Source organism: Lampris incognitus, chromosome 5 (assembly GCF_029633865.1).
Source record: "Lampris incognitus isolate fLamInc1 chromosome 5, fLamInc1.hap2, whole genome shotgun sequence".
NCBI classification, from domain to species: Eukaryota; Metazoa; Chordata; class Actinopteri; order Lampriformes; family Lampridae; genus Lampris; species Lampris incognitus.
In genome coordinates, this window is record NC_079215.1 from 42,507,879 (window position 1) to 42,534,127 (window position 26,249).

Sequence of the window (26,249 nt, forward strand, 5' to 3'; positions counted from 1 at the left end):
ACGCCCACCCATATCTAGCACAAAACCCTTAGGACCCGTCTCAAGAACCCGAAATGGGCCATCGTATGGGGGTTGGAGGGGCGAGCGGTGAGCATCATGCCGTACAAAAACAAAACGAGCCGACATGAGCTCCACAGGCACGAACGACCACGGAAAACAGTGGTGAACGGGGCCTGGAACCCGAGTGCTGTCGGACAAAAAAGGATAAACGGCCGAACGGGGTCGAGGCGCGGAACTCCCAGGCAAAAATTCCCCAGGAATGCGGAGCGGCTGACCGAGCACCAGCTCAGCGGATGACGCGTCGAGGTCCTCCTTAGGAGCTGAACGCAACCCGAGCATAACCCAAGGTAAACGATCCACCCAGTTACCATCCGAGAGCGCAGCGCTGCCTTGAGCGACTGGTGAAAACATTCACACAAGCCGTTAGCCTGAGGGTGATATGCGGTAGTGCGGTGTACCTGCACACCCAAGGATCGCGCAAGTGCCGACCAGAGCTCTGACACGAACTGGGAGCCCCTGTCTGAGGTGATATCTGACGGAGTGCCGAAACGGGCGACCCAGGAGGAAAGAAAAGCGCGTGCAACATCCGAGGATGTTGTGGAGGATAGAGGGACAGCCTCTGGCCACCTGGTGGTCCGATCTACCATTGTGAGCAGGTGCATAAAACCCTGTGAAGAAGGTAGAGGGCCCACCAGGTCCACATGCACGTGGTCGAAACGTCTGGCCGGGATTGGAAACGGTTCGAGGGGCGATTTAGTGTGCTGGTGGACCTTAGCGCGCTGGCACGCTACACATGCAGCTGCCCACCCCTTGACGTCCTTGCGGAGGCCAGGCCAGACGAACTTGGAACCGACCAACTTCACCGACGCCCGAACTCCAGGGTGCGAGAGGGAGTGAATCGAATCAAAAACTCGACAGCGCCAGGCCACTGGAACAACGGGTAGGGGACGGCCGGTGGAGACATCGCAGAAGAGGGCAGGACTGCCTTCCTGCATCACAGCGTCCTCTAGCTTGAGACCGATACGCGTTGACCTAAGGGCAAGGACGTCCGGGTCGCTGGGCTTGTCGGCAGCCATAGCGGAGAAATCCACACCGAGATGCACAGGACACGCAAGCACACGCGACAGACAATCAGCAACAGGGTTGGACTTCCCGGCCACATGCTGAATATCCGTTGTGAACTCGGAGATCGCCGCTAGGTGGCGCTGTTGACGAGCAGACCACGGCTCAGTCACCTTGGACATGGCAAAAGTCAGCGGCTTATGATCCACATAAGCCGTGAATGGGCGACCCTCCAGCAGGAAGCGGAAATGCCGGGTTGCAAGGTGCAGTGCCAGCAACTCCCGGTCAAAAACGCTGTACTTGCACTCGCTATCCCGCAGTTTGCGGCTAAAAAATGCGAGTGGCTGCCACGCATTCGCCACACGCTGTTCAACCACAGCCCCCACGGCTATGTCAGACGCATCGGTTGTTAAAGCTATGGACGCCGTGGGTGTGGGCTGGGCGAGGAGGGCAGCGTTAGCCAGGGCGCACTTAGCTCCGTCAAAGGCCTGGACCTGTTCGGGAGTCCAGTCGACAGGGTCGTTAGCCTTCTTAAGCCGCAGGGCTTCATAAAGTGGCTGAAGGAGGTAGGCAGTGCGAGGGAGGAAACGGTTATAGAAATTCACCATGCCCAAGAATTCCTGCAATGCCTTAACAGAGACTGGGCGGGGAAATTCCGCCACCGCTTGCACCTTAGAAGGCAACGGGACCGCGCCTTGCGGCGAAATGCGGTGACCCAAGAAGTCAATCACCGGCAGTCCAAACTGACACTTGGCCGGGTTGACTATCAGGCCGTGTTCGTCCAGACGACGGAAAACCTGTTTCAGGTGCACCAGGTGCTCTACAGCTGACGGACTGGCCACTAATATGTCGTCGAGATAAACGAACACGAAAGCAAGGTCACGCAACACCGAGTCCATCAGCCTCTGAAAGGTTTGCGCTGCCCCCTTCAAGCCAAAAGGCATGCGCATGAACTCAAAAAGCCCAAATGGGGTGATCACTGCGGTCTTGGGCACGTCCTCTGCGCGCACGGGAACCTGATGATAGCTGCGCACCAGGTCCACCTTAGAGAAAAGAGTGGTACCTGCCAGGCGTATGGAAAAGTCCTGTATGTGTGGGATGGGATAGCGGTCATTGGCGGTGACGTTGTTCAGGCGGCGAAAATCGCCGCAAGGCCGCCACGACCCATCCGCCTTGGGCACCATGTGAAGCGGCGAGGCCCACGGGCTGTTGGAACGCCTCACTATACCCAGACGCTCCATGATGGCGAACTCCTCCTTAGCAATAGCCAATTTTACCGTGTCGGGGCGCCGCGCGCGCGCAAAAACTGGCGGTCCCAGAGTGGGAATGAAATGTTCTACCCCGTGTTTAGTAACCGCGGTGGAAAAGGCAGGCGTAGTCACCGATGGAAAATCCGCCAGCAAACGCTGAAAAACATCCCCTAATGCTAAAAAGTTAGCGTGTGTTAACGGCCCGGCTCCCCCTGTCTCGCACGGAACAGTGGCGAAAGACACAGCATCAATTAAACGGCGGTTTGCAACATCAACCAGCAGCCCATTAGCACACAGAAAATCCGCGCCGATAATAGGAACAGTAATGGCGGCCACTACAAAGTCCCACTCAAAATGGCGCCCGTGGAAGCAAACAGTCACCAACCTTGTGCCAAACGTCGCAATGGACGAACCGTTAGCTGCACTTAACTGTGGGCCGCCGCCTTCGGCCGACCTGTCTGTCTTAGCAGGAGGGAGTAGGCTCTTCTGCGAGCCTGAGTCCACCAGAAACCGTCTTCCTGACATCGTGTCCTTAACGAAGAGCAGCTCACTACGTCCGCCAGTGCCCACAGCTGCTACTGAGCGCTGGCCCTGGAGTTTCCCGCCGCCTCAAACATGCACGGAGGGACGCAGCGCCTCGCTTTGCCGCCGAACTGCTAGTGGAACAAACAGAGGCCTCTCCCGCGCCGTCTCCGGGCAGTCACTTCAGCCACCACTGCCGGGTCCGCGTCCTCCGACGTCGGCTGCAGAGGCTCCGATGCCACACTCTGCACAGAGAACCGTCTGGTAGCCAGCAGGACCCGATCGGCCTCCTCAGCCAAACCTTGGCAGTCACCAGCGGCCAGACACGGGGAGTTAGCCAAAGCCGTGCGCACAGGAGACGGGAGTTGGCGCAGGAAAACGTGCGGGAAAAGGAACCCACCTTCGTCTGAGCCTAGCAGCGACAGCATATTGTCCATGAGATCCACAGCCGTCCCGTCGCCCAAACCGGATAGGGAAAGGATTCTATCTGCCCTCTCTGCGGTAGATAGGCTGTACCTCCGGAGCAGAAGATGTTTGAGGGCGACGTATTTATCGTGTTGCGGAGGGGCGCGCAACAGCTGCATGGCCCGGCATGTGGACTGCTGGTCCAGCGCAGCGACGACCAAATAGTATCTGGAGTCGTCCGCGGAGATTCCACGCAGGTGGAACAGTGCCTCGACATGCTGGAACCACGAGGCCGGGTCGCTCTGCCAGAACTCTGGGAGTTTCACAGCCGCGGCGAGAACGGCCGGCTGGGCTGTGAGAGTTGGGGCGGCGTGGCCGAAGTGGATTCACACTCCTCTTCTGCTCCAAACATGTTCAATTCGGGGTCACCAATGTGGCAGGAATGAGGAAAAACACAGGAGACCAAGGCGAGTTTGATGTTTATTCCTCAACTCCAAAAACCAACTGCAGCAGGAACAACCCTGCACCGGCGAGCCCGGGAACGTAAACCACGCCCCCAGCTCACAGTCCTGCTGGGTGAGAGGCATAGCCCCTAGTGTCCGCCACAATATACAAAATACAGGTATGAATTATACACTGATAAGTTGCAGTGCTGCAATACCCCTGTTGTGCACAACACCCAAATAAACAAAATAATAAACAAAAGGAGATATCTCGTTGGGGCCCTTAACTGGAAGTTTTACTTCAGTAAATCCAGGAAGTGACTGGCTACTGGAACAGTCTTACTTGAAAATCCATGAAGCGTTTCCTGGCTCACAGTTCATCGCGTTCGCCAACAGGAGGTACTACGCAGTCAATGATGGACGATTTAGGACGGATGAATCTGCTGACCACATCCGGTCCCAAAGTCGAATAGCGGGAAGACGCAACCTTAATGACTAGGTTGTGGGCCGTGTCCAAACATCAGTTCGCTAATATAAGAAATAAAAATGTTCAGGCTTGCAATCACGGTAACGACTGGTGATCTGCCAGCTCGCATAGAATGTTATGCAGAAGAGTACAAGTTTAACTGCTATTGCAAAATACATACTACGATGGAAATTAACATTAAGAAAATTACCACCTACAATATTTTCTACTCACAGAACAAAACAAAACAAACCTAATGTGAACATTTGTAAACATTTCCGAAATACATCAACCTAGAAGATATTAAAACCACAGTATAGCAGAGAATTACATTCACATGTTGTGGCTAACGCTAGCTACACATAATGTGGTGAAGACTAGTAACCATAGGCTGGTCACATCAACGTTGCAAATATATTTATGAACCACGACATTTAAACTTTTACTTTTCAGGGTACTTAAGATATTCATCACAAAATATGTTACACATGGTACTGATAGGTTTACACATGCTTACCTAATATAAGAAATAAAAATGTTCAGGCTTGCAATCACGGTAACGACTGGTGATCTGCCAGCTCGCATAGAATGTAATGCAGAAGAGTACCGCTCAGCAAGCCTGACGTATGATCACGGTCTCTTAAAATGACAGTACCGAATTAGGCATAAGTACCCATAAATGTAAATTAACTATTGTAATATGATAGGGGGTTACAGTAGTGCTGATGGATTTTGAGTAGTCTATTCATGGTGACACAGTTGTGTCAACAGTGAACAGAATAGAATTAAGCATGGTACACACTACATGACTTGACAAGATTTCTAGTCAGAGAACACGTCACACTTAATGACTGCAACTTGCCGGTCTTTCTGTCCTAGAGTATTTCCCATTTCACAACTAGAAAACACTGGAGGGGACAGATTACAAGACTCCCTGAGATGTGAGAAATAATGTGAGGTCACCCATTTCTTCTAGCCAATCAATGTGCAGTACACTGGGATACGAAAGGAACACTGTGCGAAAGTACAAAACAAAACAGCAATGGACAACAAGCGAGTACTTGTCCCCATTGCTGCAACTTGTGTAATTTTGCCAACAAAAAAGATGATGACATATTTATACTTGTGTATAGTCTCCTTATTTACAACCGACGTTGCTCTTCGCTGGACAATTTAAAAAAAAAAAAATTATTTCTGATTTCCCCCCCTTTTTTTCTCACAATTTAGCGACCAATTGATCCCTATTCTAGATCAAACACCCACCCTCGTACTGTATGCATTCGTCGACTGCATCTCTCTGACCGGCAGTGTCGAAGGAACTGCCTTGCCACCTCCGTGACAAGGCGAACCAAGCATGTAATGTTTCTTATTATAAATGAAGAAACTTGGGTTCAACAATTACAACTATTTATTAAGGTACTGTGACAACTCATCTAACATGTGCATCAAGTATCATGTGGTGTCTTCTTCATTTGTTTGTTCTCGCAGTGTCTCTTGTGTTTTCAGCAAGCTCCTTCGATTCCTCCTCAGGATTTGACCATCCTCTGTTCTGACTGTGTAGGATCTTGGACTTACTTCCTCCAGAACAGTGGTTTTCTTATTCCAGCTGTTGGAATCTTCGAGTCTCACTGTGTCATGTCTTGCCAGTGGCACTAATCTTCTCGATGATTTGTCGTAGTTTGTTTTTTGTCTCTTTTGCAGATGCTTTTGTTTCTGTTTCACCTCTTTGTGCTTCTTTTGCTCTTCAGTGCAAGGAAGCGTGGTGTGTAGTCTACGTCCCATCAGAATCTCAGCAGGAGACTTGCCATGTTCAAGAGGCGAAGCTCGGTAACTCAACAGAGCTAGATATGGATCTGAGCGGCTGTCTTTTGCTTTCTTGAGCAGCTGTTTGACTATGTGAACTCCTTTTTCTGCTTTACCATTTGACTGGGAATATAGGGGGCTTGAGGTCACATGTTGAAAGTCATACTCTTTGGCGAAGTCCTGGAACTCTTTGCTGCTGTAGCATGGTCCATTGTCATTGTAGACGATCTGTGGGATTCCATGTCTTGCAAATATTGACTTCATGTGTCTAACCACACAAGTAGCAGACATGCTAGGAAGCAGCACCATCTCTGGATAATTTGACAGGTAGTCAGTCGATCACCAGCAGGTAATTCTTTCCATCCAGGTGGAACAGGTCAGTCCCAACTTTATGCCACGGCTCGTCTGGTAGGTCTGTGATATAACTGTGGAGTTTTTCAAAGCCATGTTTTCCCAGCACACAGGGATGTATATCATGTGACGAACACAAGGCGACTCCTGCCCCCTCCCGAAGCAGCATTTGCCAATGTTGCTACTTCACTGACTCCGGCCATAGTCAGATCTGGCGAGACCGAGGCGCGAACCCCGGTCCCCAGTGGGCAACTACATTAACACAAAGCTGATGCTTAGACCGCTGCACCACCACGTAGGCCAATTTTATTCTTTTGAGAATAGAGGACTCCTGAATTTAACCCACATTTCACTTCCCTAAATGAGCTCATTTGCTGTTGACTGTCATGGACACATGGCCCGTCCCCAAGGCTCAGCATTTTCGGTTTTTATTTTTCAAAGCCATCCAGCATGCTGAATTTCGCCACAAGATGACACTGTTACATAACTTCACATGAACAGGAACAACTTTTGGATCCGTGGAAACATAGAATCCGGGTAAAAATCAGTTTAAAAATTTGGGTATTTTTATGTGAAAATCGGTAGAAACCACAAACGCTGCGCCTTGCCCATCCCTCAGACTTAAAGACCAGTGTATAGGATTTAGGGAAATCTATTGACATAAATGGACTATAATATTCATTACTTTCACAAAAAGTTGAGTCAGTTCATCTGGACACAACGTTTATTGAGAGAGAAACATTTCATCACTCATCTAAGTGACCTCTTCAGTCTCAACTGACTGCAGGTATCCCTACCCTTATAAACAATACAGTGGCATAATGACCGAAAACAATGATCGATTTCATGTACAAATTGCTGTGACCATTAACTAGAGTTACAATGGCCATGTGTACTAGTCACAGAGGATTGGGGAATAGTTGCAATCTCAACATTGTAAGATGGCGACAGATATACTCTTAGCGCCCCGCCCCCCCGGTTCAGGGATGGTCAGTCCCTCTTCACATAGATAGCCTCTTTGACTCCCCGATCAAACCAGTGTTCCTCCCTATCAAGGATGTGCACATCCTCATCCTTGAAAGAGTGGCCACTGGCCTGTAAATGGGTGTAGACTGCGGAGTCCTGGCCTGACGCGTTGGCTCTTCTGTGTTGTGCCATCCTCTTTGCCGGCATCTGTTTAGTTTTCCCAATCTACGAGTCACGGCAATCCTCCCGGCATTTAAGAGCGTACACTATATTGCTATATTGCTCTGTTTATGTCGAGGGACCCGATCCTTGGGGTGGACCAATTTCTGGCGCAGTGTGTGTTTTGAGGTTTGAAAGCAACTGAGACAGTGTTGGGAAAATACGCGTCTCAACTGTTCTGACACTCCCACCACATATGGAATCACCACTGGTTTACACTTAGGCAGCTGCTGTCCTTCTTCTCTTCAATTGGCTGGTGCACTGTTTGGACGTCTTCCTGGCTTTGACAAACGCTCAGTTAGGATAACCACACTTAACCATGGCAAGTTTAAAATGGGATTTCTCCCCTTCCCCAGCCATTTTGTTGGTGGGGACACAAGGTAAACATCAACAATCAAATGTCCCCTATCACCAATTGCAATTTCACAGTCTAAGAAAGCTAAACTGTCATTTTTCACATCCTCCTTGGTGAACTTGATGTGGTTGCCACAGAGTTAATGTGGTCGGTGAAATGTGGTACGTCCTGAGATTTAATTTAAACCCAGGTGTCGTCCACAAATCTGAACTAATGGCTAAGTCATATCCCTGGATAGGACATCAGAGCCCTCTTTTCCACTTCCTCTGAAAACAAGTTGGCTACTATAGGTGAAACTGGGGAACCTAGCCAACAGCCATATCAACATGTACCCTGGTTCTGCTGAGTGACAGAAGCTAAGCAGGTGTGGGTTTGGCTAGTACTTGGATGGGAGACCTCCCAGGAAAACTGAGTTGCTGCTTAGAAGTGGTGTTGGTGGGCCAATAGGGATCAGTTTCCCGCTGGTCCTAAAAAAATCCCAATGCCCCAGTGTAATGATGTGGACATTGTGCTGTAAATTATAGCAATTTGTCTGTAAATAGACTGCATTTATATATTGTTTTCTAGTCTACCAGCCACTCAAAGTGCTTTACAATGTATGCCTTACGTTCATACACTGATGGCAGAGCCTGCCATTGCAAGGTGCCAAGCTGATCATCAGGAGCAGTTGGGGTTTCAGTGTCTTGCTCAAGGACACTTCAACACACTCTCTGAAGGACCCAGGGATTGAATCGGGAACCTTTTGATTACTGGATGACCCGCTGTACGTCCTCAGCCATGCTGCCCCACTCTGTAAAATTCAAAATGATGCCCAACAGTGTTTCAATGATGTCTGGCATCAACACAAGTTAACCTGCGTAGAAGTGATTAGGAATATTACAACTGTAAGAGATGCCATCCTTCGGATGAGATGTTAAACCGAGTTCCTGACTCATTGTGGTCATTAAAGATCCCATGGCACTTATCACAAAGAGTAGGGGGTCCCCCGGTGTCCTGGCAAAATACCCAACCTGGCTTTCCATCTGGTCACCTAATCACCCCCCCCCACCCCACCCCCCTTTTAAGTCACTCAATGATCCCTCCCTCTCCGCCTCAAGCTGATGTGTGGTGAGTGTTCAGGTGCAAAATGGCTGCCATGCATCACCCAAGGTGGGTGCTACACAGTGGTGGTTGAGGTGAGTTTCCCCTTTCACTGTGAAGTGCTTTGGATGTCAAGATAAAGCGCTACATAAATGTAAAACATTATTATAACCCATAGCACACCCATGCTTCTGCTTATAGTGCTGCCCCCTGTATGTGGATTGAAGACACAGCTTTAGGAGCAGACACACTTGGTGACTGTTAAGGGTGGTCCTATTGCTAAGGGTGGGGCCATCCTGTAATTTCATATAGACCACCTCCACTGCTTCATCAACAGGAACGCACGTGAAGAGAGACGTAACATCATAAGAGACCATTGTTTCATCCCCCTCCATAATGATGTCCCTCACCTTATCCACAAAATCCATAGTGTTTTTAATGTGACGTTCATTACTGCCTACCAATGGGATAAAAATAGATGCCAGAAACTTGGCAGCAAGTAAATCATATTAACAATCATACTAACAATAGGCCGTAATGGCACATCCTGTTTATGTATCTTAGGTAAATCATACAGACTATGTGTCGCTTCCCCTGAGTATAATCTATGGTACAACATTCTGTCCGTAACATTGTCCTGTTCTAACAGCTTCAGACAATCTATCACCTTTTTCATGTAACCACTACCTGGATCTCATTTCAGGGAATCATCAGTATTTATGTCACTAAGTAATGTCATAACTTTCTCATGATCGCCTGTCTGGTCTAATAAAACTGTGCATCTGCCTTTTTCCGCCAGAAGGATGATCATGGTTTTGTCCTTACTAAGAGTCGTGACTGCATTCCTCTCGTCTCTGCTTATCTTGAACAGCGGCGCCTTCACATTGCTGAGGCAGGCTGAAACTTTCGTCTGTAGTTGCTGCGCTTCTGGGTTCATGATGTTGTTCTTACTGATCGCCAATTCCACGGCTGTGATCGGTTCCACTAGTGGGATTCGCCTTGGCATGACAGCAAAATTCAACGCCTTAGCAAGGATGTCTTTCTTTGCCTGGGTGAGTAGTCTGTCTGACAGGTTCTTCACCCACTTGTTCACATTACTGGTGTGTGTTTGGCATCCGTCTCTCTGTCTTCCATTGAGGGCATCATCCATTGTCTGCCGATGTCTCTGGCTTGCAGTAAGTATGTCAAACTTTTTTTGCTGCCTGGTTTTCTACTTTCCATGTTGCGCTAGACGAGCCTTATCCGTGAACTCAATCACACTTTGGAAAGTGGTCTCATCTAGACACGCTGTAAGTCTCTGTTGGAGCTGCTCCTCTTTGGTTTTCAAACTGTCAGTGGTAAAATTAGTTTGTCTCACCTGTTTGTTCAACAGCTAGCTCTGTGCCTTCCTAGCTGGGTGGCCCTTGACAGAAGATTTCATTTGCAGGCTCTTAGGTGTAATCCTGCTCTTTCTGCACCTGAGGCTGAATCTCAAGTGGTTCCTGTTGTCTGCCGTCTTACGCGCAGTTCATTTGCACTCACATAGACGTTTAAGGCAATCCTCGCTAAAATTAGTCAAAATGTCTTGATGCGTCCTCAATAATCCAGGTAAGGAAATCCCAGAAAGTTCAATCAGTTTATCTGGACACATTTATGTGGAGAAATGACTTCTTCAGTCTCAACTGACTGCAGGTATCCCCACCCTTATAAACAGCACAGTTGCATAATGACCACAACCAACGATCGGTTTCATATGCAAATTGCTGTGACCATTAACTAGGTTACAGTGGCCATGTGTACTCTTCACACAGGATTGGGGAATAGTTGCAAACATGTTTGATTTTGTCCTAAGAGTCTCAGAGGCTGCTAAGAGCACTAAAGCTTATTTGGGATGTCACACTGCACAATTTTTTTGTCACAGGAGCATGCTGTGACTGCAACAGATCTGTAAGAGCTCTGTTCCAAAGAGATATTATTATATTACCATATGTGATTTCTTATTGGAATCAATTTGTAGATGATATGGTATGGAAAAAGTCCTTGCTTCTACCTAACGGGCAGCACGGTGTCCCCGTGGTTAGCACTGTTGCCTCACAGCAATAAGGCCCTGGGTTTGAACCTCAGGCCATTCCAGGTCCTTTCTGTGTGGAGTTTGCATGTTCTCCCTGTGTCAACCTGGGTTTCCTCCGGGTGCTCCGGTTTCCTCTCGCCATCAAAAAGACATGCATGTTAGGGTTAATACTCCTGCCTGTACCCCTGACCAAGGCAATAAGAAAAAGAACAGGAGTTGGTCCCCAGGCGCTGCATCACAGCTGCCACTGCTCCTATACAATAGGATAGGTTAAATGCAGTAAACAAATTTCATTGTAACTGAACAGCTGTACAATGACCAAAAATAAAGTGGTTTTGTGGCGTTCTAATCAATATTTAATCCCCAATAAAGTTTTTGATTTTTTGGTTTTTGATTTTGATATACTTTATTAATGCCTGTGGGGAAATTCATGCTCTGCATTTAGCCCATCCTAGCTGTGTAGCTAGGAGCAGTGGGCAGCCGCTGTGCAGCACCCGGGGACCAACTCCAGCTCGTCTTGCCCATGCCTCGGTCAGGGGCACAGACAGGAGTATTAACCCTAACATGCATGTCTTTTTGATGGTGGAGGAAACCGGAGCACCCGGAGAATTCCCACCACAGACACTGGGAGAACATGCAAACTCCACACAAGGACAACCTGGGATGACCCCCCAAGGTTGGACAACCCTGGAGTTCGAACCCAGGATCTTCTTGCTGTGAGGTGACAGCGCTAACCACTGGGCCACCGTGCTGCCCAGTTAAGTTAAGGAATTTAAGTTACGGAAATGTCTTTTAACTTCATTCATAGATTCTATCCAGCTAAAAACTATGTGTAAACATTTTTAAGAAAGACATTGATGTGAATTGTAGTTTCTCTTATGGATGTCCAGAAACTGTTGGGCATTTATTTTGGCATTTCCCAATTGTGAAGAATTTCTGGCAAAACCTATATGCTTTCATTACTGGAAACATTGATTAAAGTTTTATTTTACGTTGGAAGAATGTGTTGTTTGATCTCCTGGAAAATAATACACAGAAAAACACTCACGTGTACATGATAGATATCATTATAATGGCCAAATTCCATATCCATAAATGTAAATTTACAGGTAAGAAACCATGCTTTATTGCCTTTAGCAAAGAGTTCAAACAATACACTTATTCGATTTAACACTCTCCAAATCAAAAAGCAATTAAAACTGTAACAACTTGTACTGTGTTGTTTTTTTTTTTACATAGATACTCCCCCAGCATTAAACTATACATGTATGTTGTTTTTGTTGGTAAAAAAATAGCATTTTGTATTAAGTTTATGCAAATGAAGGCTAGGACTGAAACTCTTGGAAAGTCGCCTAGAGTGAATCTAGCTTTAGTAATAGCTCGTTTATTTAATGAGCTATTAGACAGGATACTGGGCCACACAGAATCAATAACCTCTTTGAGGAAGTGGGCATTGGTGTTTAATTCTAAAGGGCAGGTTGGTTTCACAAGTTTTACCATTTCTGTTTGTTTCAGAAGGGGAATGAGTTTGAAGATGTCAAACCTAGTCATGTTTAACAGAGTGATGGTCATGAACCCTGTTAGGTGGAACAATCTGAGCTTTGATATTTGTTACTTTCACACATTTGGTGTGATTGCATTCGGTGGTGGCGTATGAGCAAGGACTGCCTGCAGTTAATGGCTATGTAACGTCCTAGTTTTGAAACCAGATCAAAGAAGAAGGCTGTTCTTCTCTAAAGAGAAATTGCCTCTGATAATGAAACTCAGCAATTTGCTCAAGTGCGTTAAATATGAATTTCAACAATAAAGCTTCTGGTTTAGAGTGATTTACTGTACCTGTGTCATAAGTCGATTTTATAAGAGGCTTGCCTGATCCACAGTCCCTTCCATTTGTGGTGTGAAGGGGAAAGTTTGAGAGGCAGTTGCACATCTATATTAAATATGATGTGACCTACAGGGAGGATACAGAAAGAATATAAAATTGGGCCAAGAATGGAACCTTGGGGTACCCTCACATGTGATATGGGTGGTGGAGGATGGACCATGCAATACTCTTAAGATGTGGTGTTCTGGACTATGCTGTGATTGGAAGCCAAATGGAATTTCCTAAAAGGCTTGTTTCCATTCATAAATTATGATAGATAATTTGATACAATTTTTGGTAAAAGCTTTGTTGAAAATGTTCTTTTTGAGAATTGGCTTATAGTTAACATGATTTACAGAATCAAGGTTGGGCTTGATTCTGGAATCAATTCTGGATCCCCAGGAAGAGCTGGAGGGAGTTGCTGGGGAGAGGGACTTCTGGATTGCCCTAACTTAGCTTGCTGCCACCGCGACCCAACCCCGGAGAAGCGGCTGATGATGAGATGAGATGAGATGAAGGTTGGGCTTGGGCTTAGATGGGCAACACATGGATATATAAAAGCGGCTGATGATGAGATGAGATGAGATGAGGTGAAAGTTGGGTTTGTGCTTAGATGGGCAACACATGGATATATAAGTTCTAAAGTATCAATGCATTGTCATATTTAGGCCTGATCAAAGACAGGAGTGCTACAAATTCAGAGATAAAATCCCTATTTGGCTTCGGGGGTCTAAAGCCAAGGAACTACCTCTGATTATATAACTCAATAATTTGCTTAGGTTCATTAGATATGAATTACATGAGAAGGTTTTCTGTTTTTAATTTGATTTACTGCAGCTGCATCGTTCAACAGTTGGTTTTTGTAATGAACACACCTGACCCAGAGTTCCTCTCCTCAGGCTGCTGCTGTGTGCTTTGTTGTATCTCAGTACTGTTGCAGTTTGTCAGGCCTGGAGCAAGTTCTCGTGATTGTGTGCCTCATCTGTCTGTCTCTCTGCCTGTCTGTGCACCAGCCTGACTCTGCCTGGCATTTGGTCCATCTACCTGTTCTCCAGAGGAAATGTTGCCACACTACATAACACTGATGTAGCAAAATGGTGTTCTACTTATGTGTGCTGATGATTGGGTACATCTGCGTGCAGTGTGTGTGTGTGTGTGTGTGTGTGTGTGTGTGTGTGTGTGTGTGTGTGTGTGTGTGTGTGTGTGTGTGTACTTTTGCATGCATTATCCAGTAAAAACAGACATTGATAATTGTATTAATACAGCTTTTTGTGTGTGTGTATTTGTGTGTGTGTGTGTGGTTTGCATGCTTATGTGTGTATGAATTCTTCCTGAGGCAGAGCTGAACAGTGTGGAACTGCAGGGCTGCGGCAGTGACAACAGCCTGAACAGTAATGCTAGCCTGCCCAGCGTACAGAGCCTGCGTCGGCACATGGAGAGGAGGGTGGCCAGCTGGGCCGTCTGCTTCGAGAGGCTGCTGCAGGACCCCGTGGGAGTCCGCTACTTCTCTGTACGTTGATGAAACATAGCCACCATTCGCAGACACAGAGCCACAATAATACACACATGGGCACCCAGGCAAACTATTTAGCTTTATCACGCCCCACTGTTTCCCACTAAAACAAAACAGAGCCACAATAATACTCACATGAGCACCCAGGCAAACCATGTAGATGAATAACCCCCCACCGTTTCCGACTACTACTACCACTGCCAGCCCACTGATATCCACAATCCAAACATAATACTGCATGCTTTAACCAACTTTCGAATCTCCACAAAGAGGCTATGTATATTTCAGTTGCAGGAGGACATATGACCCCTCTCATTTTGATTTGTAATCATACTTTTGATTTGTATCATCATACTTGTATCATCATGCTTCTTGCTTTTTCTTTTTCTATTTATTTGTGTCCTGGCTGTGGCTGGTGAAAATAACAGCCTGGGTTCTCATCTGATGGACGAGTTTGTCTTTTTTCTAAAAATGGTTTGCATGTGACTGTGCTGTAGGAGTTTCTGAAAAAAGAGTTCAGCGAGGAGAACATCCTGTTCTGGCAGGCTTGCGAGTTCTTCTGCCATGTCCCCGAGAATGACAAGAAACAGGTAACAATTATCTTTCTATCTATCGATCTGTCCATCTATATATATAACTTTGTTAAACAAAACACTCAATGGTAGGGAAAGTGCTCAACAAATAAGGAGCAAAATAATCCAGTGAGTCAAGTAAATTCTTTATGAGACAGTACAAGCCTGTTTCATTCCATAAGCAATCATCAGCTGTCAATAAAGCTACTCAGGAAAGACATATATATAAAATAGGGTTTTTTTTTCTTTCCCGAAACCGTCAACAGCGTTGATAAAACTGCTCAACAAATGAGCGGAATATCAATATAGATTTAGGAAAAAAAAGCATTTAATACATAGCAGTACAAGCTTGTTTCGTGTGTTGCACACTCATTAGCAGCTGATGAGTGTGCGACGCACGAAACAAGCAATCTCTTAATCTCTCTCTCTCATATATATGAGAGAGAGAGAGATTAAGAGATAAATGCATGTGTGTATGTGTGTGTTTAACATTTTGTCCTCTAACCCTCTTCCCCTCTCTCTTTCTCTTTTTTGTCTCTGACTCTCTCTCTCTGTTCCCTCCTTGGACTCCCCTTCTTCTCCTTCACCAGTTGTCTCAGCGTGCCAGGGAGATCTACAACAGTTTCCTATCTAGTAAGGCCACAACACCGGTCAATATCGACAGCCAGGCCCAACTGGCTGATGACATCCTCAACGCGCCCAGACCAGACATGTTCAAGGAGCAACAGCTTCAGGTTCATTTTCCATGTTCACAACAACAAACACACCTATGCACACCTGCTGGAATTAGCCGATGTGAAGGATGTAATGAGCCATCACTTCTGTCCAGCAAGGCACTTGGGAGGTGCAAGTGAAAGTTGCCATAGTTTTATCATAGTCATATTTCATGATTGTCAGAATTCATAATTGTTTTTCAGTAAATTAAAACAGAACCCAACTTGAGATGTACTAATATCATCAATCTGGATGCTGATACTAGTAGAGCTTTTTCCAGAGGTTGGTCAGCTGGCTTTATCAGGAGATTCGTGTGTGTGTGTGGGGGGGGGGGGCAGTGGTTGAAAAGCTGCATAGATTTAAACAGCAGAAGGCCAAATGTTCAAACTCCGGTACTTGGAGGCCAATACCGCCCTCCTCCCGGAACTGGCTGATTGCCCGCTTGGTGGATCAGGTGCACAAGTGCACTTTCCAAGCGTCGGTGGTGGCAAAAAACATCTCCTTGTTGGCTTTTTCATTGACCAAGCTGGCTGTTTGGGCACCTGAGCTGATCCCGGCGAAAGTGGCAGAGTTCAGTAAGGTCGCCAGCATGATTTTGATGCTGTGTGCTTCTGTTGCAGTCTCTCAGGCCAGAATTGTGGCATGGCAGACCAAGATTCATCGCAATCTGTGGCTGCTGCAATTCTCAATCCCAGAGGCATTGAGAAAAGAATTGATTGAAGTCCCATCAGTCCAGATGGACTTTTCAGACCAAGTTTTCAGTACATGCTGGGCACCATGAAGTCAGCTTCAGAGGAAGCAAAGGCCATCAGATGGCACCTCGCCTAGGCTTGATCAACTGCGCGACCTCTACGCTCCTCCGGTCAATGATGGGACTGCCATGATCGCTGAGAGCCTCGCCAGTGGCAGAGATGTCCCGCAGCAGACACCGCAACTTTGTCCCATGCCACCACGCTTCCTCCGCCTCCTCTTCTACAGTTACTGCTGCCTCAGATGGATTCCAAGACCAGATGTGTGGTCCTGACTCTTCTGACTCAGCAGTAGCTATTGAACACACTTCCCCCACACCATGTGAGCCAGCAGCCCTTAACCTTTCAGTTGACGGACAGCTCAGACTCACGACATTAAAGCATTACATCTCCATTTCTCAATCAGAGTTTCCCTCCTCATATATTTATTCTATTAAAATGTGTGATGATGAGTACACAAGTGCTGACATTTTGCCTCATGTGAACAGTACTCACAAGCTTTCATCTGCCAACAGCATCTAATCGCATCCCTTCTGGATGCGAGTGTGACTGCTCCATTGTCACGTTTTTGAGTCTTCCTCTCCTAAATGGCAAGTTCACAATGCCACGGCCTCTTCACAGCACCCCCCGGGTGGCTGCTGGTGACAAGCTCATGCACGACACAGCTTTTGGAGTGTGCCAACCAGCCCTTTCGATATGAGTCCCCCATGGGTTACACTGGAGAACTCTCCAGTTCATGCAACAGCGACGAGGGCTCTGGCTTCGCTTGCTCACATGGCAACCACAGCACATCAGACTCATGCATGCCTGCTCTCAGAGCACCTCTCTGAGTGGTGGCGTGTATGTACAACTAACGTTGGTTGAGAGGGCTAATCAACAATGGCTACACTCTACAGTTCGCCTCTTTCGTCTGTGGTTTGTTCAGTGGGATACCAGAGACAATCCTGTCATCTCAGGAACATTGTCTTGCTCTCCAGTCGGAGCTGCAAGAGCTCCTGATGAAAGATGTAATTTCCAGGGTTCCCCAGGCCAAGGAAAATCCAGGTTTTTACTCGCGCTATTTCCCGGTCCCAAGAAAGATGGGGAGAATGAGGCCCATCCTCGATCTGTCTCTGTTCAACAAATCAATAATAAAAGACCATTTCACATGCTCACAATCAAACAGATTCTGGAAGATGTTCACTAGGGCGACTGATTCACTTAATCTGAAGGACATGTATTTTCACATTCCCATCATCCCTAAACATAGGAAATTCCTGCGTTTTTCATTCCAGGGAGTACAGTATCAGTACAACCATCTGCCATTCGGCTACTCCCTGGCTCCATGCATTTTTTCCAAACATGTGGAGACAGCTTTGGAGCCATTACGCTGGAAAGGGATGAGAATATAATTTTATCTGGACAACCTGCTTTTGTTGGTCCCACTCCAGGGATGAAGCCACCTTGCAGACAACAATATTAGTGTCGCATCTGTCAAGCCTGGGCTTCACAATAAACTGGAAGAAAAGCTCTCCGCTTTCCTCTCAGCATGTCATTTATCTGGGAGTGGAGTTGAACTCAGTCAACATGAGGGCGAGACTCTCAACAGAGAGTGGAGGTGCTGACGGCCCCTCTCTGCCATGTCACACCTCACAAGGTGGTGACAGCTCTTTCTGTTATGCGACTGCTGGGCATGATGGTGGCGGAACACATGATGATTCCCCTGGGCCCCCTCCACATGAAGAGGCTACAGAGATGGTTAATTTGCCAGCGCGTCAACTCCGTGGGTCAGTGTAGACACATGATTTTCATCCCTCCCTCCGTAGGTTCAGATTTAGCCTATTGGGGAAATCCTCCCGTCCTGTCAGTGGTGTGTCCTCTTTGCAGAGCTGCGTCATACATTTCGGTCTTCACAGATGCATCTCTCTCAGGGTGGGGAGGAATGTGCCTGTCTCATGGTTGGAGGACAGTGGCCAGCTCACATGTCTCTCCACCTAAACGCTCTGGAGCTACTCAGTGTCGAAAGTAGTCCAGTATTTCGCCCCTCTGCTGCAGAATCAACATGTGTCGATTCCTACAGAAAACAAGGCTACAGCAGCCTACATAAATCGCCAGGAGGGTTGCGTTCAGTGCAGCTTCTAAGCGCAGCCAGATGACTGTTGCGCTGGGCTCACACACACCTACTAGCCATCAGAGCAGTGTATATTCCCAGCGAGTTGAACGGAGGAGCAGGCATTATCTCAACAGGGGGCCCTTGTCAAGGAGACTGGAGCCTTCAAGCAGGTTTGGCAGAGCGGAGGTGGGTCTTTTCGCCGCACATGAAAATGTGCGGCAAAAAGACCCACTGAGCACAAAGAACAATCATCCGCTGGGGGTGGATGTGTTTGTGCATTGGCCATGGCCCAAGATGCTCTTTTATGGATTCCTACCGGTTCCACTACGCCCTCGGTTCTTGGACCAGATACTGGAAGAGCAGCTTCTGGCGATATTAATAGCTGCAGAATGCATGGGTGCTGTGTGGTTCCCATGCCTGCAGTGGCTGCTGTCAGGCCGGCTGTGGAAACTGCCATCGTGGGGGGAAGCCCTCTCCCAGGCAGAGAGTGCAATTAGGGATTACCCAATGATAGGCCAGTGTTTCTGGGCTTGGCCACTGAACGGGAGCGCTTAGAGAGGCTGGGCTTCTCACAGGACTATTTAGAGTGCCAAAGCTATGTCTACCAGAGTGTTTTATGCAGCTAAATGGATGTTTTTTCAGCGTTGGTGTGTAGGGAAGGGTTTTGATCCCACTGCGTGCCCCCTGCCTCATGTGCTTTCATTCCTGTCCACTGCTATTGAACAGGAATTTTGCCTTTTAGAAGTAAAGATGTATGCTGCCGTTATTTCTTCCGTAACAAAGGTTTCAGTGAAAGATTGGTGTTCAGTCAACCGCTGGAGAAATGCATCTTGAGAGTCCTACAGAGACACTGGCCAATTTCATGTTCTCTGGCTCCTCAGTGGGATTTAGCGCTGGTTTTACGTGCGCTGGTTTTACGTGCGCTGGTTAAGGCTCTTTTTGAGGTTATGAATCGGGTGTCACATGAGTTTATTTATTTTTTTGGATTTTTTTCCCTGTTTTTCAGCCCAATTGTACCCAGCTAATTACTTCACTCTTCCAAGCCGTCCCAGTCACTGCTCCACCCCCTCTACCGATCCGGGGAGAGCTGCAGAATACCACATGCCTCCTCCGATACATTTGGAGTCATCACCTGCTTCTTTTCACCTGACAGTGAGAAGTGTCGCCAGGGGGGCATAGCGTGGGGGAGGATCACGCTATTCCCCCCAGTTCCCCATCTTCCCCGAACAGGTCAGAGCAGACCGGCCAGAGGAAGCACTAGTGCAGTGGCTAGGACACATGCCCACATCCGGCTTCCAACCCACAGACACAGCTAATTGAGTCTGTAGGGACGCCCGACCAAGCTGGAGGTAACACAGGGATTCGAATCAGGATCCCTGTGTTAGTAGGCAACAGAATAGACTGCCACGCCACCCAAACACCCTGTCCGGGTAGCAAGTTTTTGCCGCCACTGATGTCTGCAAAGAGTCAGCGATTTGTCTGCTCTCTCAGTGGTGCCGTCATGTCTCAGGATACAGAGTGATGGCAGCTGGGCTATTTTGTATCCTAACCTGGCTTTTATGCTGAAGAGCATTAATAGCTCTTTTAGTCAAGAGTGGTAACCTTAGAGGGTTTTTTCTCCCCCCTCATAGTTCAGAGGAGGAAGCCGTCTCGCATCTCCTTTGCCTGATGCATGTGCTGTCTTGCTACATTACGCGCACGGCTGTCCCACGCTGTTCACAGCGTTTGTTTGTGCACTATGTAGAGCAATCTCAGGGGCTTCTTTTGTCTGCACAGTGCTCTTTGGCTATGCGAGGCGGTGTCACAAGCATTTCTTGCTTCCGGGTTGGCTCCCACAGTGGGCATCAGAGTGCACTCCACCAGGAGGTTTGCGCCTGCCACGGCTTTGCATGGAGGAATGACGATGGACGATGTTTGCACTGCAGCTTCTTGGTCTTCCCCATGCTCTTTCATTCTTTTTTTTTTATTTACAGGGTGTCTCGCAATTTGTATGGCTCATTCTGTACTGAGTATACTAACTGAGTAATTGATATCAGAGATTCTGCTTTGCATTCTCCATTTTGTGTATGGAGAGTGGTTTTGTTCCCCCCTACTCTGCTCCTCACTGGACTGTTACAGTGCATAACCTTCGTCTCTACTTCCTCATAACAGTAGACGTTATTGTCCCAGCCTTAATTCCACATGAAGAATATTAGATATTCTACTATGCTGTGTCATTGGGCATGTATGGGGCTCTGTGAGGTGCCATTATGCACAACGCAATGGCGAGGCTTGAAGAGTTTTTTGTATTGTGGTGAAGTAGATGTACGTTTGTGCTTGCAGTACCGGACGGACACAGTGTGGCATAGACCATATCCTGCTTTGCACTTAACCCACTAGTGATAGTCTGAGAGGGTGAAACCTATATGAAATAGAATGATAGGTAAATACTATAACTCTAGATTCTATGAGGATAGGCACAACCCTCAAGATTTGGGGCCTACAGCCTCCGTAATAGCTGAAGAAAAACCTGTTATGGAAGCTGATTACATGGCCTCGATTCAAAATACATGAGTTGCAGCTGTAATTGGGGCCCACAATTAGGTGGGCATGGACTGAAGTTTTTTTTTAATTGCTGCGCGTGGGCGCAAGGGGTAAACTCATTAGCAATAGCCTTAGAGGGCTGTGCCTATATTCATAGAATCTAGAGTTACAGTACGTAACTATTGTTTTCCCTGGCTGATGGAGGCCGATGTGCTATACGGCTACTATTTTATGTAGCTATTATATAGTAAAAAGTATGGGAACTGGGTCCATGGTGGTGTAGCGATCTAAGCATCGGGTTTGTGTCGATGCAGTTGCCCACTGGGTTTGCGCCTCGGTCTCGTCAGATCCGACTATGGCCGGATTTGATGAAGCATCAATAATTAGCAACGTTGTCTTCGGGAGGGGGGCGGAGTCGGCTTGTGTTCATCACATGAATACGTCTCTGTGTGTGTTGGAAAAAGCAGTGGTTCGGCCTGGATTCGCCTTGTCATGAAAGTGGCGAGATGTCTCCTTCGAGACTGCCAGCCGGAGAGATGCAGTTGGCAAACGCATGCAGTACGAGGGTGGGTGTTTGAACAAGAATAGGGATTGATTGGCCACTAAATTGGGAGAAAAAGAGAAAAATCAGAAATAAATTTAGAGAAAAATGTACAGGAACTGGTATATGTATTAACTGTCCTTTTATTCCAAAAGTTGTAAAGAAAGCAAGGGGTGGATGAATCCAGTTAAAGAGTAACCGGTGGTAAGGGACACTCTAAGAAGTAAAGTGAACTCGCCCGCAACGAGGCAAGGATCAATTCATTGGTCAACACTACACCTGGCATTCTATTGGCTAGGGGATTTTGACAGTGTTATTGCACTAAAAATCTGAGAGCAGAGCAGAAATCTGAGAGCAGACGTTTCATGAGTGCACAGAAGCAGCCTGAGTGTGAGCGTAGGAACTCTGAGTGCAAGCATACAGTTTGAGCAGAAGAGCAAATCTAATCGCAAGCAGGGGCTATTTGAGTGCAGGGCAGGGTTTTAAAGGAAAGCATTACAAAATGTGAACATGAAATCAATGTCATGCTCTCAAATTGAAAGACCACACTCTTGAATAAAGATAGGATAAAAACCCCATATGTCAAAGCTTGAGGCCAGATCTCAGAATACCCTTTTCAAGCTCTTGTGGTGCCTCTGACACTGGATCTAGAATCATATGCACACGTGTGTGCATGCACACACACAAACACAAATGACTGGTTATGATGTCTAATAAATCCTTACAACTAATCTCTCTCTCTCTCTCTCTGAGCGGATGTGCGAGTGAGTGTACGGAGCAGCAGCGTGTTGTTTCGGTGTGAGTGAGTTTCTGAATTTTGGACTTTTTTTGTCTGGTCCCTTTCACGTGCTTTCTGTGGGTTTTTTGTTGTTTAGTTTTTAGTTCGTTTTTCTCGGTGGTAGGTTTAAGCGGAGTTGTTTATTTTCAGTAGCGCTGCCACCGGCCCGGCGGGGCAATATGGCCGCTGTGGGAGGTGGAGGAACGGCGTTCGAAAAATTGACACGCCGGCACGCGATTAAAGTGGCTCCGGTGGTGAAATGCTCGGTGGAGGAGTGCTGCCTCGCGGTAGGTGAGCATGTGGGCTATGGAAGCATCAAATCGGCGTCCAGAATGAACGGTGCAGTAGTCATGTTTGTTGACAGTATTGATAAGGTCAACCAGGTGGTGGAAAGTGGTGTGGTGATTAGGGACATGTTGACTCCCGTTCTGCCGCTGGTTAACCCAGCCAAGAGAATCACCATTTCCAATGCTCCCCCGTTCATGAGAAATGCAGCTTTTGAGAAGGAGCTTGCAAGATACGGACAACTAGTGTCCCCCATAAAAATGGTCTCCTCCGGTTGCCAGTCTCCTCACTTGAAACACGTTGTGTCCCATAGGAGGCAAGGTTTCATGATTTTGAAAAATAATGCAGAGGATTTGGATCTGAAGCTGAAATTCAGGATTGATGACTTTGATTATATTGTATTTGTTACTTCTGGTATGATGAAATGTTTTGGCTGTGGGTCAGAGGGGCATTTAGTAAGGTCTTGTCCCGAAAGGAATGAGAGTAGATCTGAGCCTCAAGGGCCGCCTTCGTCCACCGATGCCGCCGCGAGCGGCGCATCTCCGGCTGGAGACGGCGCGGCCGAGTCGGCACAGGGCAGACAGAAGGCTGGGGAGCGAGGGGTGGGAGAAACAGACCAGGTGGTGACACAGAAAAAGACCGAGGCTGGGGAACATGAGGAAAATGGACGGACTGAGCAGGCAGGAGAAGGAGGTGTACAGGCTGAGCATATTAAAACCGTTGAGCACACTGAGAAGGTGACAGAACTTGGGCAGGTCACAGCTGATGGCCAGGATGAGCAGGTAGGGGAGGTTGAACGGAATGAAACGGAAGAGGAAAACAGCGAGACCAGGGATCATAGCAAATTGGTTGGGCCAGATACGAGTGGTGGTCGGAGGACGCAAATACAGCAGACTGCTGTTAGAGTGGCAGAGTCTGTACTCGAAGAAGAGGCAGAGATTATGTTGGACGATGAAATAAAATCAAAAAAGTCAATTAAAAGGAAGCCGACTGAAGGTAGACAGGAAAATTTTAAAGTGAAGAGGGCTTCAAAAGATAAAAAGCCATCCTCCTCTTTGTCTGATGAGAGAACAGACGAAAGTGAGTGTGAGTTAGGTTCCTCTCCTCGTACACAGGTGGACACAGAAGGCAGCTATGCCTTTCTGAAGATCAGGAAGTTTTTGCAGGTTACCAAGGGTTTGAGGGCGGTCAAGGTGGAAAATTATTTTCCAGACTTGCAGCTTTTTATTGAATCAGTTAAATGCTTTATGAAAAACACAGGGAACTTGGAGGTGAACACATTCACTGAGCAGGAAGTCTTCAGACTGAAAAAACTTGTACAGAAGGTAAAACTGCAACTTCATGATGATGATTAAGACACGTTTGGGTATTGTTATCTTTTTGGTCAGTGTACGCTTGTTTCTGGCACAGTTCAGCCCCACTCTCTTCATGTGTAATATACAATTAGGCACTTTAAATCTGAATGGAGCAAGGGATGACATGAAAAGAGCTGCTGTGTTTAAACTGGTTGAGCTGAAGAAAATAGATGTCTTGCTTGTGCAAGAAACACATAGCACAGCAGATAATGAAACTGAATGGAAGAGGGATTGGACTGGAAAATTGATTCTCAGTCATAAATCCAATATTAGTGGTGGGGTCGGGATTCTTTTCTCAAGAGATTTTTTGCCATGCTCCCTTGAGGTAGAGGAAGTAGTCGAAGGCCGGCTACTGAAAGTAAGGGCGCAGTATGACAACGCAACACTGGTTTTTATAAATGTTTATGGTCCAACCTTTGGCCCTGAAAGAGTAGTTTTTCTGGATGTGTTATCTGATGTTATTAGTAAATGTGACAGTGAGGAGTATTTATTTCTGGGAGGGGACTTTAACTGTACAGAGAATTGCAAGTTGGACAGGAACCATCAGGAACCACATCCTGCATCTCTTAGTCGGCTCACACGCTTGGTTAATTCGTGTGAACTGACAGATGTTTGGAGAGCTTTTTATGGGACCCAGAGGCAGTATACATGGACACATCTAAAAGATAACGCACTATCCATGGGACGGCTTGATCGGTTTTATTGTTTTAAACATCATTTTAATGTGTTTAAACAATGTAACATGCTTCCAGTTTGTTTCTCTGACCACTCTCTTGTACAGCGCTCGGTTTTCATACGAAGTGTTAAAACAAATAGTGCTTTCTGGCATTTTAACACAGGCCTCTTAAATGATAACAACTTTAGAGATGCTTTTAAGTTTTTCTGGGGCCAATATAGGAGCCGAAGGTCTGAATTTATTTCTCTGCAGCAATGGTGGGACATTGGCAAGTGTCAGATAAAGCAGTTTTGCCAGCAGTACACTCGCAATGTCACCAGAGACATAGCCAGATCTATGAGAGATCTAGAGGATGAAATGGTGGAACTACAGAATTTGGCAGATTCCACAGGAGACAGAGGCCATGTAGAAGCTCTCAAATCCAGAAAGTCTGCTTTGGCTAGCCTGCTGGGTATTACAGCACAGGGGGCACTGGTCCGCTCGCGCTTTCTGAACGCCACACATATGGATGCTCCTTCTCACTTTTTCTTTAGTCTAGAGCGCAAGAATGGGCAGAGAAAAACCATTCACTCTCTGCGTACTAACACTGGTGTGCAGCTGTCAGATTTTTCTGGAATTCTGAAATACGCAGCAGGGTTCTACAGTGACCTCTATAAGAGCGAGCTCAGGCAGGATGTTCTGGGGGCTGAGTCATTCTATCATGGGCTAAAAAGGGTTGAGGTAGCGCTCAATACAGACCTCGAGGCTCAACTGTCCCCTGAAGAACTCCGTGACGCCCTGCAAAGTCTGGAAAGTGGCAAGGCACCTGGTAAAGACGGGTTACCTGTTGACTTCTATAAGTCTTTTTGGCCGGTGCTCGGAGGGGATTTGTTGACTGAGGAATAGTGCAACTGAGGGGTGATTGCCTCAGAGTTGCAGAAGGGCCGTCATTACTCTCTTGCCGAAGAAAGGGGATCTGCAGGACATTAAGAACTGGCGGCCAGTGTCCTTGCTCTGCACCGATTACAAGATCTTTTCTAAGGTGCTAGCAAACAGACTGAGAAAGGTGATGAAGGAGGTCATCCATGTTGACCAGACTTACTGTGTGCCCGGTAGGCTGATCACTGACAACATTGCATTAATTAGGGACGTTTTGGACATCTCTAGTTCATTGGGAGTTGAAACTGGTCTTATTTCCATAGATCAGGAAAAGGCTTTTGACCGGGTTGAACACCAGCACTTGTGGCAAACCATGAAAGCTTTCGGTCTCAGCCCAGGTTTTATAGCTACGATCAAGGTTTTGTACAGTGACATTGAGAGTGTACTTAAAATTAACGGTGGTTTGAGTGCTCCTTTTAAGGTTCAAAGGGGAATCAGGCAGGGATGTTCTTTGTCTGGAATGTTGTACTCCCTGGCCATTGAGCCCCTGTTGCATAAATTGAGGTGTGAGTTGTCTGGAGTTGCTTTTGCTGGTTGCGGCACAACTTTTAAGCTCTCTGCCTATGCCGATGATGTAGCTGTTTTTGTAAAGGACCAAAGAGATATTGATGTCTTAGTAAGAAATGTTATCAAGTTTGGTCAGATATCATCGGCTAGGGTAAACTGGGGAAAAAGTGAGGCACTGATGGTAGGAGAG

At 47.0% G+C, this 26,249-nt stretch overlaps 1 protein-coding gene across 1 annotated transcript in view; it reads left to right on the forward strand.

Annotated features, from left to right (window-relative positions):
* Window positions 1–26,249, forward strand: part of rgs12b (regulator of G protein signaling 12b) — a 124,734-nt gene that overhangs the window by 74,075 nt on the left and 24,410 nt on the right. The window contains exons 7-9 of the mRNA XM_056279825.1: window positions 14,177–14,346; window positions 14,847–14,939; window positions 15,512–15,655. Of these exons, the coding sequence (XP_056135800.1) occupies window positions 14,177–14,346; window positions 14,847–14,939; window positions 15,512–15,655 (407 nt within the window). The remainder of the gene's footprint in view (window positions 1–14,176; window positions 14,347–14,846; window positions 14,940–15,511; window positions 15,656–26,249) is intronic.